This window comes from Carcharhinus amblyrhynchos, chromosome 17, assembly GCF_965287045.1.
Source record: "Carcharhinus amblyrhynchos chromosome 17, sCarAmb.v2.hapA, whole genome shotgun sequence".
NCBI lineage: Eukaryota > Metazoa > Chordata > Chondrichthyes > Carcharhiniformes > Carcharhinidae > Carcharhinus > Carcharhinus amblyrhynchos.
Window position 1 is genome coordinate 48,503,988 of NC_137340.1, and position 26,853 is coordinate 48,530,840.

Genomic DNA, 26,853 nt, shown 5'->3' on the forward strand with positions numbered 1-26,853 from the left:
CCCACAAGTTTGCTGCCTTGTCCTTCTAGGCAGTAGAGGTCATGGGTTTGGAAGATGCTGTGAAACTTGCTAAGTTGCTGCAGTAGGTGGCATACGCACTGCTGCCACTATGTGTTAGTGGTGAAGGCAGTAAATGTTTATGGTGGTAGATGGGGTGCCAATCAAACAGACTGCTTTGTACGGATGGTGTCAAGTTTCTAGATTGTTGTTGGTGGTACACTGATTCAGGCAAGTGGAGAGTCTTCCATCACACTCCTGACGTGTGCTTTGTAGATTGTGGACAGTCTTTGGGGAAATCAGATGGCGAGTTACTCACTACACAACTGCCAGCCCAACATGCTTATCTAAACACACACATTTAAATGTCTGGTTCAGTTCACTTCCTGGTCAACGGTGACCACCCCCCCCCCCCCCAAGGATGTTGAGATGGTGATGCCATTGAGTATCAAATTCCCTTGTTCAAGATGGTCATTGCTCAGCACCTCGGTGGTACAAATACTACAATCATCAGCTCAAGCCTGAATGATGTCCAGGTCTTGCTGCAAATGGTCATAAACTGCTTCGGTATCTGAGGAATCACGTATGGTCTTGAACATCATCAGCAAACATTCCCACTTTTGACAGAGGGAAGGTCATTGATGAAGATTGTTGGGCCAGAGCCCTGAGCCTGAGGAATTCCTGCAGCAATGTCCTGGGGCTGAGATGATTAACCATCAACAACCATAACCAGCTTCTTTCTGATAGATATGACTTGGTGTGGTGCAAAAACAACAAGCTGGAGAGTGTGGAGTCGCAGCGTCATGTTGCAACTGTACACAACTCTGGTGCGGCCGCACTTGGAGTACTGTGTGCAGTTTTGGTCCCCACATTACAGGAAGGATGTGGAGGCTTTGGAGAGGGTGCAGAGGAGGTTTACCAGGATGTTGCCTGGTATGCAGGGGAGGTCCTATGAGGAGAGACTGAGGGATTTGGGGTTGTTTTCACTGGAAAGGCGGCGGCTAAGAGGGGATCTTATAGAAACATATAAGATGATTAGAGGTTTAGATAGGGTGGATGGTGATAGCCTGTTTCCTCGGATGGAGAAAGCTAGCACGAGGGGGCATGGCTTTAAATTAAGGGGGGGTAGTTATAGGACGGATGTCAGGGGCAGGTTCTTTACCCAGAGGGTGGTGAGGGGCTGGAATGCCCTGCCTGCTGCAGTTGTAAATGCGCCTAGTTTGGGGGCGTTTAAGAGATTGGTGGATAGGTTTATGGACGAAAAGGGATTGGTTTAGATTAGTGGGTCAATGTTTTTTTTAAAAAATAAGACTGGTCGGCGCAACATTGTGGGCCGAAGGGCCTGTTCCGCGCTGTAATGTTCTATGTTCTATGTTCAACACGAGAAAACCCACTCCAGTAAATCCTGAGCCAAGTACAGAAGTTCAAGCCCATAGCAACTCCAGCACGTTTTCCAACAAATGGATAATAATTACAACCCTGCCAACATTACCCAATGCTCGAGAATGAATGAGAATAGAACCATACAATTTTAAAATATTATTTCTTTATATTGCATTGCTTTGGATATGACCCGTTACATTTATACATTAAATGGATGAGTTTCAGTTATCCACACTTATACATTCCATATATTATTTTCTAGACATTCTTATTAGAAGCTTATAGCTGTAAATATAATGAAAGGAAATCACTAACGTGCTTGCGTTTTGATCTGTAATGACTCAGTAGATGAAATGATTGTGGTTTTGGGATTTCATCAGATAACAACAGGCAAATAATGGAGGAGATGCAATTCTTACTTTCTCACTCAGTCCCAAACAAAAACACTGCCACTTTTAACAACCCACTTAAAAGAGGGTGTGGCAAATTAGTCAACATGACAAGCAATCTTTCCTTTGGCAACTGAATGACACAATGATTTTGAGTCAACCACAAATGGTTACATTCATTAAGCTGTTAATTAACCGCAAGATCAAATTCTCTCTGATAGCCTGCTATCTTCTGCTAAATGAGTCTCAGTATCATTACTAGTTGGCAGAGTTGTGGATTTGAAAGTGTCTTCCAACAAGGAGAAGACCAGGAACTATTAACAGCTGATATATTCCAGACAACTGCTGCTGGCCTTGTCACACTAGTTGCTACATAGTCCCTATGATTAACATGCAAAACTACAAGGCTATCTGATGATTATTCTGAATCAACTAGTTTAAACCGCTCACTCTTTTACCATATCAACTGGAATCAAGGGCATTTCATACTCTACCAATCCTTCAGTCCTACAAATTAAAAAGCTGTGCCTGGAACCCCATCAGCACCCTGAGAGATGTCATTAGAATGGTATCGTTGTGATGCCTCATTCACACCACAATTAAATAAATCTTCAATTGTTTCTCTTCCTCTAATATCAGTCCCCCTCACTGAGCTTGGAATACTTAAAGAAACACTTGTAAGAAGTATCTCAATGAGTCAGTCACCTCTTTATAAAGAGCAGAGCTGTTTCCACATTGCTTGGCTGTTAGAAAGAGCTCTGTGAAACAGTTCTGCTCTCTCTTTACGCTGGCCAGGCCCCAGCTCTCCAAGCTCAGACTGTTGACTGATAGTGTGCGGTAATGGTCCTGTTGTTTTGGCTGCATTGAATAAGCCCATTTAGAATTTGTTCAGCACTCATGGTGAAAATTATGGTGTGCTGTAGGATGTCTTACACACGTCACTAATATTATTTCTTCAAATGCAAGCCTCTGTGGCTTCAGCTATCGCTTGATTCAGTTATTGCAGAAGTCCAGCTTTCCACAAGCAACCCTATGCATTACAACCCACTTTCGCAAACACCATTCCCTTGCACTGGGATTTCAGTAAGCAAATTGTTGCTTGTGGACTGGGCTGTCTCACTCATACTTGTTTCATTCAAGTACCATCCACCCCACCCCCTAGGTTAATATCATTCCCATGGTAACATAATAAAATATTAATTTAAAAAATTAATAACTGTTTATTCATTTAATTCGCACCACCCCTCCACACCCCCCCCCCACTCCACAAGGCCAAACATTGGAAACTGAAACTATAACACGTCATATTTTATTATGGATTTTTTTTTTAGTAGGGTTTTGTTTACTTAGAAAGGAAGATATTTTTGATCATGACACTGCCCTTAGGGAAGAGGTTTCAAAAAGAATAATCACATAAAAGACATGAAATGACCGGCTGCTTTGCTACCAAATGATGACTTCTATAGTCACTCATTCAAAATACTGAAAATTTAGCCGATGTACTGTGATGGACCATCTGCTCTGAAAAGTAGTGCTGGTGGTGGGGATGGTTCCTTGCACTCACTCTCTCTATTCCATCTACATGTACAAGGAAAATTATTGCTCTGCATCAAGCAGATACTTTCACAGGGTTATTATAAGACATTGGTCTGAATCATGGATCTCACCACAGAACGTTTACTGCCCCAGAATATTGGTCTTAAAGAATATTTAACACATTTCAAGATGAACCAATTTAACCTGAGAGCTTTTTAGCCTAGCGTCACTCTTGTTGCCTTGTGAAATCTCCTCCATTCAACTGACCTCCAAGTGCCCACTTACAGAAATACAGAGATGTTACGGGAGCTGGCCTTTCAAAGGTCAGCTTCACGACACATAGGCTGTGGGACAAGCTTGTGTTAAAATCAACAAACAACATCTGGCATTGATTCATAATCATGCTAATTTAAAAAACAAATTAAAAGTGTAACCGTGAAAATAAAATCAAAACAAGACGGCCAGATATTCAAAATATCCCTACAGCGCAGGAGGTGGCCATTTGGCCCATCGAGCCTGCGCTGACAACACTTAATGAGAGTTCCTGTGGTCATATAGCAATTCCAGGGCCTTTTTCCAATTGAGGTTTGTGAGGGGGAAGGGGTGTCGAAAAAACCCATAGGACCAAAGAAAATACCACTCCTCCCCACCCTCCCGTCCACCCCTACCCACGCGTACACACACACACACACACACACACAAAATCACATCTACAGATTGCTTGCTTAGCGGAGACAATGTCATCAAGTCAATGAGATTACTGGCACTGGATGCTCGAAACAGCTTCGTACATAGATTCTGCCACATAGTCCAGGTTGCCAGTGGTCAGGCCACACATGTTGATGCGGCCACTGGCCATGAGATAGATGTGTTTCTTCCTGATCATATAATCAACCTGGTCAGCTGCAAAACAAAGCACAGAGAGAGAGAGAGAGAGAGAGAGAGAGAGAGAGAAAGGGTCAGCATCTGTTTATGAGGCAGGTTTAATTCTCTTCTTTCAGATTCTTAGGCATTGCCAGTGGATAGTTTAATAGTGGTACAGAAACCAGCCACGCGTAGTTAACTTAAGGGTATATAACCTGCCCATTAATCTTTTAAATCACAAATTGAAATTCACACCATGGGTTTTCAACAAGAATGCCGATGGGGCTCCCCATTGCTATCATTTGAAGCAGCTTTACTCAGTTACGAGTTCAGCAAGGTCGTGTCCAACATTTCAATGTGTCAACGTGGGGAGGTCCCATCTTTTGGATTAGACAATAAGACTGAAAGGTCAACCCCAAGGCAACATTTGAAGTGGGGCAAACAGTATAGTGGTTTCAGCAGAACACCTCACCATTTGTAACACTTTCCTCTGCTTCAATCCATAAGTATTAGGAAAACCTCCAAGAGGAATTCTGGAACAGGCTGATTTTAAGTGGCTCAAGTAAAAGTTAAAGTTTATTTATTAGTCACAAGTACATTAACACTGCAATGAAGTTACTGTGAAAATCTCCTAGTCGCCACACTTCGCCACCTGTTCTATTCTCACCGAGGGAGAATTTAGCATGGCCAACGTACCTAACCAGCACATCTTTCGGACTGTGGGAGGAAACCTGAGCACCCGGAGGGAAAAGAGTAACACTGGAATTGGGAGAGTCCAGGACTCGAGAATGGTTGAAGCCTGCCCTTTAGCAGAGGGTCAATGTGCAAAACAATGCCTGCAGTTTCACCTTGGGACAGTTACGCAGCAGCGAGCAGGTTTCAATCCAGGGGAATACAAGACCTATGGTACAGGGTGAATCATTTTATCAAAAGTAGCCAGGAAATTATATAAATAAAAAGAGAATAAATTCTCAGTTTTATCAAACAGCTCAACTGACAGTTTTCCTGCTTTAAGTTACATTCTCGCACACAATTCCAGTCCTCCACAATTTTAAAAAAGTTTGTGTCACAAGTAAGGCTTACATTAACACTGCAGTGAAGTTACTGTGAAATTCCCCTAGTCGCCACATTCCAGTGTCTGTTCAGGTCAATGCACCTAACCAGTCTTTCAGAATATGGGAAGAAACTAGAGCACCTGGAGAAAACCCATGCAGGCTCCACACAGACAGTGATCCATGCCAGGATTCGAACCTGGGTCCCTAGTGCTGTGAGGCAGCAGTGCTAACCACTCTGCCACCATGCCACCCTCTCCGATACTCATTTAGAAACAGAAGTGCTGACGTTATCCAATTCCATGAAGATGAAGAACTTCTGAGAATTCCTCAAAGACAAACACACAAAGCACACCAAAACTGAAACAAAATACAGAAAGCTCAGCTGAATCTGCTCAGGCAACAGATTTATTTTCAGTCCTAGTAACTGGCTTGTTTTTCAAGATTTATTAATTTTAAAAGGGGAACTGAGAACTTTTGCTTTGAAACTTCCAATGCTAAGGTATACAATTATTACAAGTTTCAGAACTTGAGAAAAGATGGGGGAAAAGTCTCCTTAATGGGACCCTTTTATTATTTCAGACATTTTAGCTTGTATATTTCACGTCACTCGTGAATTTTAACTTTGTGGAAGTATTCATGAAAATAAGATTCAGTCGCCTGGTATATCACTTAGAACGGGTACTGCTGTAAATAGAGGCATGCTGTTGAAGTTTTATGCCGGCTTCATCAGGACAGATTCAAGAATGTCAAATTTCAAAGGGAAATTTGACAGAAATTATTACTCCCTTTGAAATCCAGCATTCTTGCATCTGTCTTGCTGAGTGCAAGACTATAAAATTTAGATTACACATCCAAGATAACAGAAAATCTTCCTTTGGCTATCGGATCTATCTGGTACCACTATATAATCTTTGTGTCTTCAACAAGCAGCAGAGCACCACAATAGTGGATCTCACTTCAAGAAAATTTATTGTATGGGTGAATAAGTAAAGATAATTTTCTGTAGATATACTAAATGAGACCCTGCAAGTGAAAATGATTAATGCTTACAATCTCAATGTTCAATTATTTTATTTGTGTTACTCTTTTTTTCTTCCAATTTATAATGGATCAGGAACATAAGCACTGATCTCTTTGCAATTTCTACACAAGTTCAATGATTTTAAAAGCTGTAAATAATTAACCAGAAATAATAACTAGAATTTAACTGGCGACTACTCAAGTGATTATTAGCTATAGATATAGCTGGGGGAAATCACAGCATTGCTTTGAATGCTTTCTTTTGTTATCCAATCTTAAGAGACAACTGAAATAAACGTCTATATCTAGTTTGGCTGGTAACAAGTTTTTAAAAACTCCATTCACATTGTAACTGAATTAAAGGGATCACTACCAAGTTCAAACTACACAAACATACTTGGGTTTTTGGCACAGCGTGTAATACTGTTTTATCAACCTTGGGTCAGTGGGCGCACTCTGATCTGATGTTGGGAGTTAGGAAGTCAAACTTCACTGTTGGAGGGCAGCACATAATATTTAGACATGTCAGCCTAGATTAAAAGTGTGCTGCACTGTTGAGAAGTGCTCTCAAATACAGCGTACCTGTTCAGGACTGACAGATTTAATCTTAGTTCCTCCCATCTTTTACAGGACTCAGTCCCGGTTCATCGTAATCATAGAATCCATACAATGTAGGAGGCGGCCATTTGGCCCACAGACTGTACTGACTACAATCCCACTCGGGCCTTATCCTCTTAACCCTGTATATTCACCCTGCTAATCCCCCGACACTAAGGGGCAATGTACAATTGGCAATCTACCTAACCCATACTTTGGAGCACGGAAGGAAACTGGAGCACCCAGAGGAAACCCACGCAGACACGAGGAGAATGCCACACAGACAGTGACCCGAGACTGGAATTAAATCCGGGTCCCGTGCGCTATGAGGAAGCAATGCTAACCACTGCGTCACCATGCTGCCCCAAACCATGCAAAGGTCCGTTGACCTCGGGCAGGATTTTCCAGTTTTGGGGTGAGTGCATCTGGAAAATCCCACCCAGAGAGAGAGGGGGAGAGAGAGAGAGAGACAGAGACAGAGGGAGAGCGAGAGATGGGGATAGTAAACAATGAAACTGACTGCCTCTTAGAAACTCTGAACACAAGATGAAGGGAAGGTCTCCCCAGCGTCCTGTCTTAACAGAGCTAACTAACTTATGTTGGGGTTGCATGAGCTCCTGGCTGTTGGGAACCCGAGGCCCTAGTTCACCACCCAGCGATACAGAAATAGCTCAATTCTCAGAGGCCGTATTTCGCAAAGCAGATGAGAGTCCTCAAGCAGATTCCTTCACATGACTTTATCAGATACCTGGGGTCTTTTTCTAAATAGAAAGAGACACCGCCTGGCAGCCGTCAAAAGGCCCTGGTGGTATGTTGTGTGTACATCTAATTGACTCCTTCAGGGCACCAAAACAGACGCTCTCAACAGACTCTCAAATTGCACAAGATACTTTTCTAAGCCAAACAATCTGCTTCCCATTAATAAAAGTATGATGCATTCCCCCCCCCTTTGTTTTTTTCAAATATAAAGTTCTTGGGTCCTTTGTGAATCTGCAAATATCCAAAACAAAACACACAGGCGGTACAGCTGGACGGTATTACTGCTCCAAGTATTGTATGGTACAAAGACTTGCCGGACAAAGGGATGTGGATCAATTAGTGCAGTTGCTTTGTATTAGAGTGAAACCAAACTTAATCGGGTCCACAGGAAACCTAATGTAGCTGTGAATAATCCACCAACACCTTGATTTCTTTAGATTTCAGTGAGAACACTTGCATCAAACCACGGGGCATTATCGGCTGATATATTTTTGAATAAAAATAAAACAGCAAGTTTCCAAAATCATGAAACAATTTAATATGTGATGTCTCAAATGATGATTAACGACTGCAGACAAGTGAGATGGAGGAGACAACTTGTAAACCTTAAAAGAACCTTACACTTGTATGGTTCCCAGAACATCGTAGGGTGTCTCAAAACTTTCAAATGGAACCACTTACTCCTAAACTCTAGTCACAAATGGAGCAGCCAATTTACCCACAAAAAATAATTTTGACAACAAAACTAGATGAACGAGCACAGTTTTTGCCACTGGTTCTGGAGGGAGGGAAGTTGGCCAAGGTACTAAGCATACTCTCTGGTTCGATGCTGCCACAGGACCCAGAAACATCCTCCCAAACTCGAAGGAAAAGGCCGAGAATAACTCATTTTAACGTCTCACCTGAGAAACAGAAACATTCTATGTATGGCACTGGGACATAAACAATTAGCAGTCAGCCGACAAGAGTGAAGCCAGGAAGGTTTACACAGTAAATGAAAAGAAGTCCTGTGCATAAGTCACAAAAGGTCAGTTTGCTGAAGCAATTAAGGCTAATGAAATATTATCCTTTATTGCAAGGAACTAAATACAAGGTTGTTTCACATGGCATCAGGACAGCATGGTGGCACAATGGTTAGCACTGCTGTTTCATAGCGCCATTGGCCTGGGTTCGATTCCCCAGATTGTCTCTGTGGAGTTTGCACGTTCTCCCCCTTGTCTGCGTGGGTTTCTTCCGGGTGCTCCAGTTTCCTCCCACAGTGCAAAAGATGGGCTAGTTAGGTACTTTGGCCATGCTAAATTCTCCCTCAGGGTATCCAAACAGGTGCTGGGGTGTGGTAACTAGGGGAATTTCACAGTAGCTTCATTGCAGTGTTAATGTAAGCCTGACTTGTGACTAATAAATAAACAATCTGCAAAGGATAAGGGCAGCAGAATCATGGAAACGCCACTCTCTCTCCAAGCCACACACCATCCAGGCTTGTAACATTATAGCTGTTTTTTCACTATTGCTGGAGCGTAAACTTGGATGCCCTTCCTCACTGCAGCAGTTCACGAAGGTAACTCGCCACCATCTGACCAAAGTCAATTAGGGATGGACAATAAATGCTGCCTTGCCAGCAATGCTCTCCATCCCATGACAGAATTTTGAAAAGCCACGTCAGCCTCATTTAAAAAAATATTTTAAAAATGGCATGCTCCCAAAAAAACTGGACAGAGGGGTTCAGGGATTCATCTCAGCTCACTGATCAATCAACATGAAGAAAGCATCAATCTCAGGAACAGCTGGAATTGTAGGATATGATTTATTGTTGCTGCTTGAGTGCTGGGTAAGAAACACCAGCAATGACATGCACTTCAATTCTGCTAACTCTGCTCAGTACAGCCGTGCGTAGACCATTTTGTAGATATATTGGCTCCCGAGTGTGGGCATGGGGGAAGAAGAGGGGACATTCCATCTCCAAAGTGCTGCTAACTACTGCTGCAAAAAAAAAAGCTCAATCCATATAATACTCTTCTTACAGGCTAAATTAAATAAAAATATAAGCCTTTCCCAAAGCTTTTTATTTTAAAGAAACATTCTCTGGCACATTCTCCGAGTGGACATGGTGGCCGAGTGGTTAGCATTACTGCCTCATAGTACCAAGGACCCGGGTTCGACTCCCAGCTTGGATCACTGTGTGGAGTTCGCACATTCTCCCTGGGTCTATGCGGGTTCCCTCCAGGTGCCCCAATTTCCTCCCACAGTTCAAAAACGTGCGGGTTAGGTTGATTGGCCATGCTAAATTGATCCTAATTTTGGGGGGGATTAGCAGGGTAAATATGTAGCGCTTTGGGGATAGAGCAGATTTGTTGTTGCTGCAGGCTCGATGGGCTAAATGGCCTCCTTCTGTACTGTAGGGATTCTACGACCTTAGCATTTACTTGGCTGGCACCTTGAGGTATGTCCAACACTAATTAGGTTGCAGCAGACAGGATATTTGTTCTTCACAATCCAAAGATATTTTTGCCTCCTTCAAAAAATATTTTAATAATTGCCAAGCAGTAGTCAATATATTTCTTTAGGGTGCATGAGTCACAAGACCAGGGCGAATACCAACAGAAAACACCTAATTCTTTCTGATGCAAGTGGGAGAGTATCCACTGGGATTGGATTTCCATTCACTGTGAGCAAATGCCGAACAGGCCATTAAGCACGATTCTGGTGGAGTTCCTAGCTTCTGTTACTGAGTCCTAACCAGATCCACAATGGAAGTTAGAAGGCTATAAAGCCCCACTGCAGCATGGCAGCGCTCCCAGCCTCAAAACTGCAGGACAAACAACATTTACTACTTTCTTTTTTTGCTCGAGTGACAAGACTCAAAGCCGCAACAGAGCCTGATTGCAGGTACTATCCTTTTTCCCTGCCAAATCTTTTTCTGCCGAGTGCCAAGACATCTAGTGTTGGACCAAGACAGGGGTCACATTTCTGTACTTCCAACACAGGGGGACATAGTGGCACAGTGGTTAGCACTGCTGCCTCAGTTCCAGGGACCTGGGTTCGATTCCTGGCTTGGGTCACTGTCTGTGTGGAGTTTGCACTTTTTCCCCAGTGTCTGTGTGAGTTTCCTCCCACAAATCAAAGATGTGCAGGTTAGGTGCATTGGCCATGCTAAATTGCCCCTTAATGTCCTGGGATGCGTAGGTTAGGGGGTAAACATGTGGATTTACAGGGTTAGGGATTGTGGTTGGTGCAGACTCAATAAGCCAAATGGTCTCCCACCATGCTGTAGGGTTTGCATCAGTCTTGATGCTCAGAAATCATTCAGGTCACAAGAGGGTCTAAGGAACTTGCTAAGAAATTTATCAGGTTCCTCTGTTTGCAATATGACCTGGATGATATCAGATCACCCCTACTGGAACTCAGTAGCTCAGGCAAAGTCCAATGACACAGGTTTAGGTTTTTCAGCAGGTATTTTCTTGGCTTTAGCTTCACTGACACCCTTGGTATTCACCACAGGGAGAGGGGTAGGGACGAATTAGTAAATTACTGGATCCTCTCATCCACTGACAAATGATCAGAGCTAAGGTGATAAATCTCAGCCATGAAATTTCACCTATCTTAATGTGCCCAACCTCTGAACGAGAATGAATAATGCAAATGCCCTGTAAGAGCAATTCTAGCCGTAGAAAGATTTCTGTTGGTAAAAAAAGTCCTGAATCCTGCATGCTTTGAGTGAAATATTTAGAGAGAGTTCAGTTTCTCAGAGACTCCTGCAAGACAGATGCTTTGGCAACAACATTATGGAAGGTCTTTGTAGGAACTCTTTTGGCTGCCCAGAGCTTTCAACACAATTAGACTGACAATAAACAGAGACGACCCTGGGCACATTCTGTAATAGTTTGTGCAAACACTGCAGCTGCCGGCAATAAATGCTGCAATGAAAATCTGCAAAAATTTCCAAGCTATTTGCCAGGTGCATTAAGGAGGAATGGACCGTTCTCAGTATCTGTCACACGAATTGGGAACAGCTGAAGATCCCAGAGTCTAAACTATAGCAGGCACTTGGCATTTGCTGTGGTCTCAAGCACCAGATGCTGGAGAAGGCATGTGTTGCTTACTTTACAACCCACCTATAGCAAGTTTCTTGAGCAAACCTCACAGCATTACTCCTCATTAATTCACAGTTTTTTTTAATGTTTGATTAAAAAAGATATAGAAGTTCTGTCAGGTGAAGAATAAACTTCATTTATAAACTTGCAAATTTGAAAGGAGGAGGTTTGGCTGAACTAATATATATCGTACCTTGCGCAATCTCAGGATCTACCAAAGCACTTTACAGGCAATTAAATACTTTAAGTGTAATCGCTAATGTAGGACAGGTGGCAGCCAGTTTCTGCACAGTTATGGTTCCACAAGCATGAGCATGATAGATTATCTGGTTCACGGATCTATTCAATGACGGATAAATGCTGGACATATGGACTTTGGGGAAAATCCCAATCTTCTTCAAGAGACCTTCACAGATCTCTGAGCTGAAGCACTGGTGTACATCCAATTGTGCAGCTCTCTTCCAGTACTGGAGAATCAGGCTAGATTTTGCATTCTTCTTTAAACCCACTCTTTGGCATGACATCAACTTTTTGTCCAATTATACTCCTGTAAAGCATCTTGGAACCTTATGTTATGTTACGGTGTTATACAAAACAAATTGACGCTGTGCAATGTCTGACTTAGAGGTGGGGAAGTACTTTCTGGTAGTACTCGCCCGCTATTACGGTTATGCACCACATGTTTGAACCTTCACTTGGATTACTCAAATTATTTACAGTACAGAAATGGTCCAGCAAACCCGTGCCTTTTGCTCTTTACGCCATCTTGTTTAGGGGTGGCACAGAGGTTAGCACTGTACCAGGGACCTGGATGACTGTGTGGACATTCTCTCCGTGTCTGTTTGGGTTTCCTCCAGATGCTCCAGTTTCCTCCCACAGTCCAACGATGGGTGGATTAGGTGGATTGACCATGCTAAATTGACCCTTAATGTCCGAGGGATTAGGAGCATAAACACGTGGGGAAACAGTCTTAGGAAAAGAACTGGGTGGGATCGTCATTGGTGTAGGCTCGATGTGCCAAAGGACCTCATTCTGCACTGTAGATTCTATGACCTAATCTTCCAGTGAGTTCTACATTCTAAAGCACTCACATAGGATCACAGGAACAGGAGCCTCTTGAATAAAAACAAAATACTACAGATGTTGAAAATCTGAAATGAAAACAGGAAATGTGGATAAACTCAGCAGGTCTGGCAGCATCTATGGGGAGAGAAAATCAGTTTAACATTGCAAATTCACCTTCGGAGCTTCCTGAAGAAGTCATTCGGACTCAAACATTTTCGCCAGAGATGATGCCAGTGTGCAGGATTTTTCCAACGTTTTCTATTTTTATTTAGCTGGCCTCTTTTGTCACTCAATGAAATCACAGCTGATTTGTGACCCAACTCATATCACCTTCTTTGCCCATTATCTTTGGCTAATAAAAATTTTAATTTAATCGACCCAGCATCAATTGCTATTTGTGAGAGAGTTTCAGACTTTGCCACACTTATGTTCCCTAATTTCACTCTTCCAAATTCTGGTTCTAATTTTTGACAGTGCCCCCAGCCTAGCCTTCTTCCATAACCACCATTAATGTTTTCTCCCCGTCAACCTTTAACATTTTGAAAAGTTCAACCTCCTACCCTTCCAAATTCCCGCAGTTTCTCCCAAATTTCTTATTGGATTTATTAGTGACCATCTTATGTTTATGATCCCCTGTTCTGGTCTTGTCACCTCAAAAAATGAGATTGGGGTTATATAGAATTTCTCCATGAGCTAGGCCAATTTATGGAAGGTGCAGACAAATAAGTTATTGGTGACATTGAAAGGCAAATGTTTCTATTGCATTCAAAATCATAAATTTCCCAATGTGCTCGGTAATTTAGATGACCTACGGTTAAAAAAGATGAAAATGGGAATTCTATAAACGTTAATTTGCAACGAATTACGTTTTAGGAAGGTTGCAGATTTCTACAAAAAGCAGCAACTCTCTAAGAAATGCATATTATTTGCTACGAGTGGTCAAAGTCATGGTATTTCCAGACACGTATTTGGGTTAATCTAAATAATTGGCATAATGACTTCCTCTTCAATGCCAATGTACAAATGTGAAATAGATCTCTTCAAAAATATCCCCAAGGATAAATCTACACAGTAAATTACCCAAAACAGAGGGACCTCGTACGGGGACGTGTGTTCTACTTTTTTGCCTTCTTTTAGTATTCTTGCCACTCTTGACTGAAAAGTGTTCATAGAGTAATGACCATGCTTTACATCTATTAGTTTTATCCTCCCACTTTAAACCCTTTCTTGGTTTTGCTGAAGCTGCATGTTCTTATATAAGAGAGGGGATTAAGGGTTATGGGGAGAGGGATAAGAGAGGGGATTAAGGGTTATGGGGAGAGGGCAGGAAAGTGGAACTGAGCAGCGACAGATCAGCCATGATCTTATTGAATGGCAGGGCAGGCTCGAAGGGCTAGATGGCCTACTCCTGCTCCTATTTCTTATGCAGTACAACTGCCTAACCATCTCAACTCTGCTGGTTAAAATCCTTGGAAAGTTATTCCCTACATCTTTAAAATCAATCAAACGCAGACACCTTTTACAAAGCAACTTTGTCTGTGACCCGAATCCACAAGTCCACAAGCAGGTTTTCATTCACCTACATACATACCATTAAGTCCGGTGAAGCTGAACATTCCAATCTGCTGGGTGAGGTGGTCCCACGTGCCAGGCGTCCCCAGCTTCTCTAACTTTTCCTTCAGTTGCGCTCTCATCAGTAACACACGATCAGCCATGGTCTTCACATTAGCCTTCCTAGAGTGGGGAGGAATTATTAGTGGGTTAGTGGATATTGGGCTGTCTGATGTGATAATGAGTTCAAAGTTCAAGGTTTGATTGATAATTTGTGGCGAGCGGAGCAAATCGATTTCAACTGTGATGGACACAAGTGCTGGAACTGACATTGGTCTTCCCGCATTAGATCTCTGCTCTTATCTTCAACAGTTCCAGTGAAACGCACCAGTTAGTATTAAATGGAACTCAAAAGGACAACCAGTTTTGAAGAGAACTCAACAAGCTCCTGTGTGTTCAAAGAAGGAGCAGAGAGAGGAGAATACCAACGGCAGGCAAAGTAATGGCAATTAATGCAAGAATTTGTTCGAGGACTTGCCTCAGAGAATCAAATTAATGTTAGGGTACAAAGGATCTGGCGGGAAATCAGAGGAAACAGCAAAAGCAAAAACAAAGTATGGCACAAATATATGACTGTAAGGGAGTAGAGGATGATGTATTAAAAAACACCTGGTAGAAATCTACATTGTTGTAAGAGAAATTAAGCAAAGCTGCTGCACTGGCACTGACAAATGTTAATCAGAATGCAATATGTAAGGCAGCACAATTAAAAACACCAGGGCAATGTACATTATAGCACACACCATAATAGGAGAGGGAGAGGGAGCAAAATTGAAACCAGCGTGAGGGGTCCAACCATCTTTGTGTCTTGATTTTCTTGGTTTTTTTTAAGAACCAAACTTGCTTCCAATCAGAGAGCACAAAGTGGCTCAGCTGGAAGCTCTGTACAGATCACAGATCAGACATCTGCAAATGAACCTTATGGAGAGGTCACTGGGCATACCATTCGGAAAGGGCAAGTTCTTCCCAGCTTGAGTGTTGTAGTCATGATATGCACTGCGGACACTCCAATTCTGGCCTGTTTCACATCTGATTTTCACCATTCCACCACTGGTGGCTCTGCGTTCAGCTGCTGAAGACCCAAGCACTAGAATTCCTCCCCTAAATCCCTCTGCATCGTTATCTTTCTCTATTTCTTTAAGGGGCTCCGTAAAATTTACCTTTTTGACCAAGCTTTTGGCCGCATCTCCTACATGGCTCAGTGTCAATTTGGTGACGTTCTTCAAAATCCTTGGGATGCTTTGCCATGTCAAACAGAACTATGTAAAAATGGGGGCGGTGGGGTAGAAATTGTTTAAATGCCAGGAACCAGTGCATGGTGGGTGGTGGGACTGGTTCTGCACCTGAAGCTGGGTGCTCGAGACTTACTCCAAGTTGTGTCACAGGCCTTGTTTCTGAAATGCCAGTGAGCTGCAGAAACCATTCAGGTATCCCCAGTGTAGTTGGACAGAGGGGACCTTCCACGATGACCCAAGGGGAGGTAGTAGTAATCCAAAGACCTAGGGTAATGCTATAGATTCCAGAGTTCAAATCCCACCATGGTAGATCATAGAATCATGAAAACCCTACAATGAAGGAGGCGGCCATTTGGCCCATCGAGTCTGCACCGACAACCATCCCACCCAGGCTCTACCCCTGTAACCCCACATAGTTACCCCGCTAATCCCTCTAACTTACACAACCTGGGACACCGAGGGGCAATTTAACATGGCCAATCAACCTAACCTGCACATCTTTGGAGGAAATTCATTCAGACATGGGGAGAACGTGCAAACTCCACACAGACAGTGACCCAAGCAAAGAATCGAACCCGGGTCCCTGGAGCTGTGAGGCAGCAGTGCTAACCACTGTGCCATCGTGCAGATGGTGAAATGAGAATTCAGTTTTTAAAATCTGGAATTTAAAAATCTAATGATGACCATGAAACTGTTTTGCAGATGGTTACAAAAGCCCATCTGGTTTACTACTGTCTGTTAGGGAAGGAAATCTGCTGTCCTTACCTGGTCTGGACTACCTGCGACTCCAGACCCACGTGAGACTCAATCCCTGCTTTGAATTCTTCTTATAAATAATCCTTTGCTTTGATTATCATTTGTAGTTAAACTGAAAAACTAACAGCAATTTGGGAGGCAGAAAATAAGGAGTCCATGTACTGCTTGGAAAATAAGTCTAGATGGAGCTGGAGCGCAAAGGGATCTCGGGGTATGTATACCAAGCACTAGAAGTAGCAAGGCAGATTAATCAAGGCCATTAAAAGGAGCAACACCTGGATTTATTCTACTAGAAGGGCAAAACTGAAAAGCAAATAACAATTCATACTGAACGTTCATTAAAATCACACTTCAGATTATTGTGGGTAGCTCTGGTACTGAGGAAGGTGCAAACAAAATCTATAAAGATGATTTTAGAACTGAGACGATTTGGCCTTAAAAAATGTCTGAAGAGACCTATTTTCTCTAGAAAGGCTGCAGATTGACGTGTTGGAGAAAGGGTCTGAGGGAGTAATTGTAGAAAACATGTTTCCACGCGGAAATAACTAGTTACATTTTAAAAATTGTAACTTTTTTTGGTTGAAGAAGGATTAAGCACCAGTATTGCACAGCACATCTTTAAAACATTTCTCAAATCAATAACCTCTCACCATTCAGCACAGAGTTGTGGGTTACTAAGCGTTATGGCAACAACACGAGCCCCGTGAGCTGGCGGGTTTGACCATGTAGCGCGGACTATCTTCTCCATTTGAGATCGAATCCTGGTCATATTGTCCTCATCCTTAGCCACTATGCACAGATTCCCAACGCGTTCATCTAAAATGGGGGGAGAAGTAAAAGGAAAGAAATGGATCAGTGTCTTAACATTTCTAGCATCCAAGGCAAATCTACTGGGAGTTAAGGTAATTATACTTCTGGAAGCCTTTCCCTTGAATGCATCCCATAATTTATCCAGCCCTCACAAAATACACAACATCACAGCAAAACACCAAGCATGCACAAAGATGTTCAAAGTTCTTTGATGGTGATAAGCTAGCACTAAGTGTCTGGGTTAGTAAGTTCTCTGAGCAAAGCTAATAGGATTGAGGCTACAAAATGAAATAATGTTTCCTCTTGAGCAGGTGTTTAAATCCATGACTAGTTTTGCTTTCTGAAATCTTACAAAAATATTAAGATACAGATGTAAATGCAGGAAATTCATTGTATGTTTTATTCAAAATAATCATTCATTCTACCATCAGAACTGTGAAAACTAATCTTTAAAATACAGCAATAAATGCTGGCCTTGCTAACAATGCTCACATCCCACAGGGGAATAAAAAACCTACCACTAAAAAAGTAGAAAAAAAATGGTTAAGCTGCACTTCAGAAGCAATAGAAAATAGACCCCTAGCTAAAGGAAAGATCAGGTGGGCAAAAAGCCTGGTCACAAAGACAAGCTTTAAGAAGGGTCTTGGAAAGACAGGGAAGCAGAAGGAATTCCACAGAACAAGACGAAAGTAGCTGAGAGTACACTCACTATTGCTGGACAATGGATCGGAGAGTGCTCAAGGGTGGGACCCGCACACTTCTAGCCAGGGGAATTTACAGAGGAATGGCAGGCTGAGGTCACAAAGGCATTTAACAAGATGAGAATTTTAAATACCAGGTTGATGGACGGGGAGTCAATGCAAAACAAAAATGAAAAGGGTGGAGGGTGATGGGCAAATCAGACAGTGTGGAATGGGATAAGGACTGCAGAACCCTGAACGAAAATAGAGGATGGGAATCCGACCAGGAGAATGTTAGACTAACTGAGTCTGGAAAGAGGAAAACAGGCTCTGCAGGGGAAAAGCAAGCAAAAATGGAATTTCTGGGCCTTTAACGCAATGCTAATCTTTCCAAGAATATTTTTAAAAATTGCAGATCCAAAAAGGTCACTGAACCCCTTCATTCTATTGAAATGCCTGTACCAACCAACTCAAGAACAGCTTCTTTCCTGCTGCCATCAGACTTTTGAATCGACCTATCATATTAAGCTGATCTTTCTCTACAGCCTATGATTGTAACACTACATTCATAGAATCCACAGTGCAGAAGACAACATTTGGCCCATCAAGCCTGCACTGACGACAACCCCACCCAGGTCCTGTCCTATCCCCATAACCCCACATATTTATCCTCCTAATCCCCGATATTAAGGGGCAATTTATCACGGCCAAATCAACCTAACCTGCACATCTTTGGACCGGAGCACCCTTAGGAAACCCACACAGACAGTGGGTGAATGTGCAAGCTCCCCCACACAGTCACCCGTGGCCAGAATTGAACCCAGGTCCCTGGCATCGTGAGTCAGCAGTGCTAACCACTGTGCCACCCATTCTGAACCCTCTCCTTTCCTTCTCCCTTACGCACTCTATAAACAGTATGTTTTGTTTGCATAGTACACAAGAAACAATACATTTTATTGTATACCAATACACATGCCATTAAATCAAATGCAACCATTTTATTACTATCTCTTGCAACGCTTGTGATTCCATCAATTGTTTTTCTCAATATAAAAAAGTAAATAATTTACTGCTGTTAAATATTTCTTAAAATTCTTAACACTCCTTTTTAGTGAAGATACATCTTTTTTTTTAAATTGTCATTTAACCTCCAAATTCACTCCCTTCACTTTCAGTCCACTCCATTCATTAGTTCTAGCACTTTGCCAAAATTATGCAATTGAATATGAACAGTCTCCTTATCCTTAAACTTCATTCTTGAATATTGAACTAGATTGCAAACAAGGTCTGATCACCATTGCTGACGATTGGATGCTGAAAAAAAAATGCCTTTTGTAATTGAAAGAAATTTATAAGATTTAGTTGATTAAAGATTTTTAGCAACTCCCTTTTAAGATCTACATTGCAAGTTAGATATTTTCTAGGGTACAGTGGTACCAGCCACTCTAAGCAGTCTGAGCATTCTGCAGTAAGGGGTATGATATTTATGCCTACCATTACATACTCATGGGGTATGACAGACCCCCTAGAGACCTGAGCTGGGACAGGAAGAGGTCAGTCAGTCAGTCCCTTGAGCCTTGTGTGATTTGTAGCTCATCTTTACTTATCGTTTTTATTCATTCATTCATGGGGTGTGTATCCAACTCATCGCAAACATCGCTAATAGTGTTTTAAAACCGAAATCTCATGCCCAAAGCTGTTTTGTTGGGTTGACTTGGAATGCAATGGGTTTTATTTTATAGATTTTTAAGCTGCAGCCAAAATTTCTACTGAACAACATCTGATCAAGTATGTAGTGCAGCTTTGGAATGACAAGCAGATGTAAAATCACACAATGTTCAAAAGAAAAGAATAACAGAACAAGAACAGCTGGATTTTAAGCACACATTCATTTTCTAAAGCATATAGGGCTATTAAACTGTGACCAAGAGAGGGCAATAACATCCAAATGGATATTTAGATTGTCCCAAGCATTGGTACTAAAATGTCACTTCTGCTTATAAGACTCATAGGTAGTCCGGACCAATATCTCAGCTGTGACCAATATACCAAAATTAAACTTAATTGGTCAGTTATCACGTCGCTGTTTATGGAATCGCACTGCTCATAACATGGCTGCCACACCTGGCCAACAGCCAACCAAAAACGTGATGAGGTGCTATGTAAAATCCATTTCTTCCATTCGCTTTCAGAGTGTAAGCTTGAAAAACTCTGGTAAATACAATCAATTTTCACCAAAGAGAGACTATCCACCTGCCAATTGTCGCAACGGTTCAATATAGCAATGAATTATGTAAACCAGGAATGTCTCACAAAGCCTTTCTACGCTGCATTGAGTCAGCTGACCCCAAGCTCAGGATACTTGTACTTTAACTCCATGCCAAAGTCAGACTGTCAACTCAGTCTGGGTGATGAATCAGTCGACCAGGGTCAGCAGGGACAAACTGTACCTTAGAATCGTTTCAATGCTACATGACTGGGGCTCACCAAAAGCACGACTGCCCACATTCTAAATGGCATTGAGTCGCATTCATTCCTATGTTCATTAACCTGCACTGGTTTCTGGTTAAGCACTGCTTTGATTATAAAATTCTCAACCTTATTTTCAAAGCCTCATCCACAATTCTAAAACCTCCTCCAGTATACAACCTTCCCAAGATAAAAGCCCTCATAAAATCTGAAGCTCTTGAACATCCCACTGGTGGCTGTGTCTCAAGCTGCTAACGCTCAAAGCACTGCAATTCACTCCCTAAATGACACTTTTAATACACTCATTAAAAACATACCTATTGAACCAATCTGTCACAATGTGATTTGGCATCAAATTTTGTTTTATTACAGTCCAGTGAGGTGCCTTTGGATGTTCCATTATGTTAAGACAAATATAACTACAAGTTGTTATATGTAAGTTTCGCCAAAACGTTAAGCTCCCTGCAGAACAATGCACAGAATTTAAAAAAGGTGCTTTCCACAACTTAACATAAAAGGCTGACCACAACTCACCACTAATTCAGTGTTTGGAGATCTTTTCTTAGAATTAAATGGCAATTTCTAACTTTTTATGAAAGAAAACCATAGTCCAACTGAATATCAATATCAAACCTTCCAATGCACAAAACTTAATGTTGATGTATTGAACAATGTACTTTCAATAGTGCACCCATCCATATCTAATGAATGCTGTTATAACACATCAGAAACTCTAAAGTGTTTTAAAGAAGTCTGCCTAGGTGATAAGTTTTGCTATTTGAATTTGGTAGGGTAAGAATGAGATGTTTCACTTCAGGTATAATTCGAATGATAAAAGCTCCCTTGTGGGTCAAAGTTTATTTCAGAATATAGTTAACACATAGCAATAACTTTCACCAATTACAAACAAGGTTTAAAAAAAACCATGATATTGTATAAATCTTAACTAAATGAAATGTTCCAACCAAACAAACCTCCTCAAAATAAATCCTTATCACAAGTTTAGCACAGAAAATACAAATGCTCACATGATGCTGGAACATAGTCCTTTGGTTAGTGAATTGAAATTCTGACTTTCCAGCCTTGTAACTTCCAGAAGATCTTGAAGTAGAGATAATGCCACTGCTGGCCTCTACCTTTTAGCCAGAGGACCATGGCAAGAGACAGAACTCCCCCTCCAGGAAGGCAAGAAGAGCTGCTTCCACTAGCCAGCAGAATCTGTAATACCAGGCTAAAGAGAGAAAACCTGCCTGCAACCTCAGAAACGGGACAGCTTCAAACTCTGAACCAAAACTGAAAGTAAATCCTTGGAGTCTTTTGGGGAGGAACCACCTTACTCTGACTTGTCAATCAATCCTCCCCCTAACAATTCAAAAGGTCATAAAAATCCCAGACACTGCATGAAGCCCGGAGTAAAAACAAACAAAACCCCATTTAAACCATTGAAGCAGCGAAAAGAGGACTGCTAAGCCGGTGCCACAATGAAATCAAAAGGCTTGCTTACAAACTGCAGAGAACATGATTTAAAAAAATACATTTCTTAAAGGCACGAGCATCACAACGTATTGTGAACTGGTCAATTTTTAAACTGATGTCAAAATGTTTAATTTTTAAAAAAAAAACTGAATTTCAATGCTCAAACTCAATTTGAACGAAGTTTTACACTAGAGAGCAACAACTGAACACAGCTATTCACTGGTCCAGTGCTGCGTTTTTGGAAGTTATTTTCAATTATTTTAAATAGGGTTACTCACAGGATGATTAGTTTTTAAACTACAACAGATTCAATGCTTAAATATATCAGCAATTACTTTAAGAGTATAAAAAAATTACATTCTATTGCACTGCCCAGCTGTGCTGATCCATGGAACATTTTGCAGTCGTGATTAGATAAATTAATTTCAGTGGAAAATTGAAGTCTAACCCAACTAGCACAATTTAGAAAGTGCACATTGGACACAATTTCTAATTACTCCCAGAGCAGAAACTCCATTGCATAGAGATTTGATATCCATAACCACAGCAAAATAAAATGTTGCTTTAAATGAGCTCCTAACAGCACGCAGCCTGATTGATGCACAATTATAGAATCTGTTTGGAAAAAAGATTCCAGCATTTAAAAAAAAACACACGCTGGTTGCTTCTTCAGGACCTAATGGAACAAAATCAAAACACGAGCTTTTCTGAACATCACATGCCCCTGAGCAAAAGCTTTGATCTATTTTAGGAAACAAACAGGTGTAAATTATTACATATAATATTACATGTATAGTGTTATACCCACTGCTGCACTTGCACTCACTGTCTGCCACCTCCTGGATTTTTAACAGCACTGCATAGACAGTACATGGAATCACACACTGCAAAAAAGTGGTCATTCAGCCCATCATGCCCATGGCAGTTTTAATCTGTCCTACTTCACTGTTCTCTCCCCTTATCACTGCAGTCTTACCCCCTTTAAATATTTATCCAGTTCTCTTTTTCAAGTCATTATTGAACAGTTTCTCCCAATTCTGAACACCTCTTTTCTGTTCTAAACAACATTTCCAGTTTCACCAGCCTCTTCAATTAACCAACACCTTTCATCTCTCATACTAATATGACAAATGTCCTATTGCTAGAAAGACATTCATTGCCAGAGAAAGATGAGATCGCAACAAAAGCCCAAATCTTCTTTCATGGATGTCAGCGTCACTGGCTCAGCCAGCATTTATCATCCATCCCAATTTTGCCCTCGAGGCGGTGGTGGTGGATTGAATTCCTGTTATCCATGTGGTGTAGGTACACCCACTGTGCTGTTAGGAAGGGAGCTCCTTTAAGGGAAGGTGATGGCCAAGTGGTGTTACTGCTAGTCTATAGATCCAAAAGGTCAGCTAAAGTTCTGGGATGCACGGTGGCACAGTGTTAGCATTGTTGCCTCACAGCACCAAGGACCCATCTTCAATTCTGGCCTTAGGTGACTGTGTGGAATTTGCACATTCTCTCTGTATCTGTGAGAGTTTCCTCCGGGTGGTCTGGATTCCTCCCACAGTCCAAAGATGTGCAGCTTAGGTGGACTGGCCATGCTAAATTGCCCCTTAGTGTCAGGGGAACTAGTTAGGGTAAATGATTGGGGTTATGGGAATGGGGCTTGGATGGGATTGTGGTTGGTGCAGACTCGATAGGATGAATGGCCTCCTTCTGCACTGTAGGGATTCTATGAGTTATCCTTGTCCTTGTTTACCTGATGCCATGAGACTTCAGGGGGTCCAGAACTGATGTTTAGAACTGTCAGGGTAACTCCCTCGACTGATTTTCAGCAGCCTGCCATTTCAGATGGGTCTACCCTGACACACCCAGGGGTGGCAGTGGTGTCATCTGAGCCAATGACTATAAATATGATTCTGAGAGTACAACTACGTCAGGCTGTTGCTCAACTAGCCACAAGCCACCTCTCCCAATTTTGGCACAAGCTGAAGTTTGTAAGGAAGAGTTTGCTGGGACAACATTTGTTTCATTCCTTTGTAGACTTTATAGTGGTTTGTGTAGCTTTCAAGCCCGTTTCAGAGAGCACTTACAAGTCAACCACGTTTCTGTGGCTCTGGAGTCACACATAGGCCAGACTAAATAAGGTTGGTATATTTCCTTCTCTAAAGGTCATTAGTGAACCAGATGACTTTTTAAGACAATTGGCAAATGGTTTCATGGTCATTACCAAGACTAGCTTTAATTCCAGATTTATCAAATTTAAATTCCACCAGCTGCCGTGGCAAGAATCAAACCCAAGTTTCCTGGGTTGCTAGATTACCAATCTGGAGTTGGGACATTATGTTGCAATTGTACACGACATTGGTGTGGCTACATTTTGAGTACTGTGTACAATCCTGGTCGCCCTGCTAATAGCAAGGATGTTATTAAACTGGAAAGGGTGCAAAAAAGATTTACAAGAATGTTAGTGGGACTGGGAGGTTTAAATTATAAGGATAGGCTGGGACTTTATTTCCCTGGAGAGTAGACGGATGAGAGGTGGCCTTAAGAGGTTTATAAAATCATGAGGGGCATAGATAAAGTGAATAGCCAACGTCTCTTCCCTAGGGTAGGAGTGTCCAAAACCAGAGGGCGCCGGTGTAAGGCGAGAGTGGAAATATTTAAAGGAACCCGAAGGGCAACATTTTCACACAGAGGGTGACTTGTATATGGAATGAGCTGCCAGAGGCAGGTACAATTATAACACTTAAAAGACTTTTGGACAGATACATGGATGGGAAAGGTTTAGAGAATGGGCCAAACGCAGACAAATGGGGCTGGTTCAGTTTAGGAAATCTGATCAGCACGGACAAGTTGGGCTGAAGGTTATGTCACTCCAATGCCACCACTTTGAGCAGAATTTGCTATGTCCAGACCCCCAAGGAATCCTTGGGCACCCCCCCCCCCAATCCTCGCCTTGTCTTCCTCTTAGCACATCAGTGTAGGAGCCTTTGTCCAGTACAAACTTCATGCGGAGGGAAGTTTCCTTGCGAGCTCAGTAACCTGAGACTCGCAAACAGACTTCATTCCCACCTGTCAACCTTCTCACCAATATTGCCCATTTCTGGCAGGAGATTATCCTGGATTATTTAAAATGAGCCTCGGAAATTAAAATGGTACCAGACCCCTCACAAATCCCTGCCTCAGCGCGAGAGGATTGCTGTCCTGCTATGAACCTGCATGCCCAGTTAAATAGAGGCCCATGTTGCTGCTGTAGAATTTTTCTGCACGTACACAAGATACAAATACTTGAATTGTGAAATAACCCGAATAAATTTGAAGCATGCAGAGTCTGAAATCAGTGATACCTCGTCCGAATCACTCAAACACTTCTCCTTTCGCCCTTCACCTGACAGCAGCTGTTTTCTAAACAATCACATGATCTGAAGCGACAGGCAGGTGTCGACACTGTGTTCATGTTGCATTATTTCAATCAAGCAATTTTCTTTCCATTCATTCATGAGATGTGGGGAACCCAGCATTTGTTGCTTATCCCCAAAACGTTCTGGAGATGGTGGTGAACCGCGGTGTGTAGGTGCACCCATAGCATTGTCCAGGGGCTGAAATGTGCTCAGAATTTCCTTCGAAAGAAGTGCAATGGGAGAGAGGAAAGAAATTGCAATCAAAATGGAGAAGACAGCTCCAAAACATTAGCGAGGGAGACTGTCCATCCCACTAGCAATGGATTCATTTTTTAAAAATATTTTGGCAAAAAAGTGAAGAACAGAAAGGATATTGTAGAGGGCAAATATTTTTGAGAACTATGCACACTTGGCAGCCACTTATGTTTTGGGAACAAACTTCTATCTGCTGATCAAAGTATAACTTTACATAATTGTGTGTTGTTCTGGGAATGCAAGTTTTATAGTTACACAGGGAGTTTCTGATCATACCGGGTTCTCTGTTGTTTCCCCTTACCACAGAAGGTAGAAGCCTGATATTCAAACCAATCTTCACCACCTTTAGTTTTGACACAGTCCATCAGGGGGTTACACAGCTAAAGTTTATTTATTTAAAAGTCACAAATAGGCTTACATTAAGACTACAATGAAGTTACTGTGAAAATTCCCACATCGCCGCATTCGGGCGCCTGTTCAGGTACACTGAGGGAGAATTTAGCATGGCCAGAGCACCTAACCAGCATGCCTTTTGGACTGTGGGAAGAAACTGGAGCACCTGGAGGAAACCCATGCAGACATGGGCAGAACATGCAAACCCAGGGCAGGAACTGAACCCAGGTTCCTGGCGCTGTGAGGCAACAGTGCTAACCACTGTGCCACCACGCCATCCCTGTCACACACGTGGCAGATGCAGAAGCTCTGGTCCAGCTTACAAGAGAGTACAGGAAGAAGCAACTCTCATAAAACAAAGAAGTTCAGTCTTCTTAAAAGGTGAGTGAAACCAACGACCCAATTATCAAGAAGAACTGAAATTTACAATAATTAGGCACTCCCATAGTTTCAGTTACAGGCCTGGATCCTGTCACACTTTTGTGCAATTTCTTGTTTGCACATTTAATAAGCTTTCATTCAGGACTGTCCCAGAGATATCAACCTATTTGGAGCTGTTACCTTTTTAGTTTTCTGTAGCGGTATACGTGCATTTATGTTTAGATCTCATTTATTATTCAGTTATTCAAGGGTGGGGATGATGCAGGTGTTATGGTTGAGGTTAGAAACTCCAAAGTGTTTTATGAAGCCAGTCTGAATTATAAGTTTTGTATCTTGAATTTGGCTAGGATAAACAGGAGATGTTTCACTTCAGGTGTGATTCAAATAATCCACTAGGGAGCTTTTATCAAAACAAAAGTTTAATATAATCAACATGTATAGTAAGAAAATTAGCAACAGCTTTTATCAATTACTAACAAGAAACAAAACAACCACTATAATGTAAACTCTTAACCAATATATATCAGATATTCCAATCAAAACCAGTATCCAATAAACAAAGCCTTTTAAACAGATTTATCACTACACAGGGTAAAGCTCACATGATACTGAAATCCATTTCCCTGGGTTGAATGCTGA

General features: G+C 41.9%; 1 protein-coding gene across 1 annotated transcript in view; it reads right to left on the reverse strand.

Annotated features, from left to right (window-relative positions):
• Window positions 1-1,523: 1,523 nt before the first annotated feature.
• got1 (glutamic-oxaloacetic transaminase 1, soluble) overlaps window positions 1,524-26,853 on the reverse strand; it is a 46,834-nt gene continuing 21,504 nt past the window's right edge. Inside the window, exons 7-9 of the mRNA XM_080205925.1 lie at window positions 17,009-17,174; window positions 14,348-14,490; window positions 1,524-4,208 (exon numbers count right to left, since the gene is read on the reverse strand). Coding sequence (XP_080062051.1) covers window positions 4,063-4,208; window positions 14,348-14,490; window positions 17,009-17,174 — 455 coding nt within the window. The 3' untranslated portion in view covers window positions 1,524-4,062. The remainder of the gene's footprint in view (window positions 4,209-14,347; window positions 14,491-17,008; window positions 17,175-26,853) is intronic.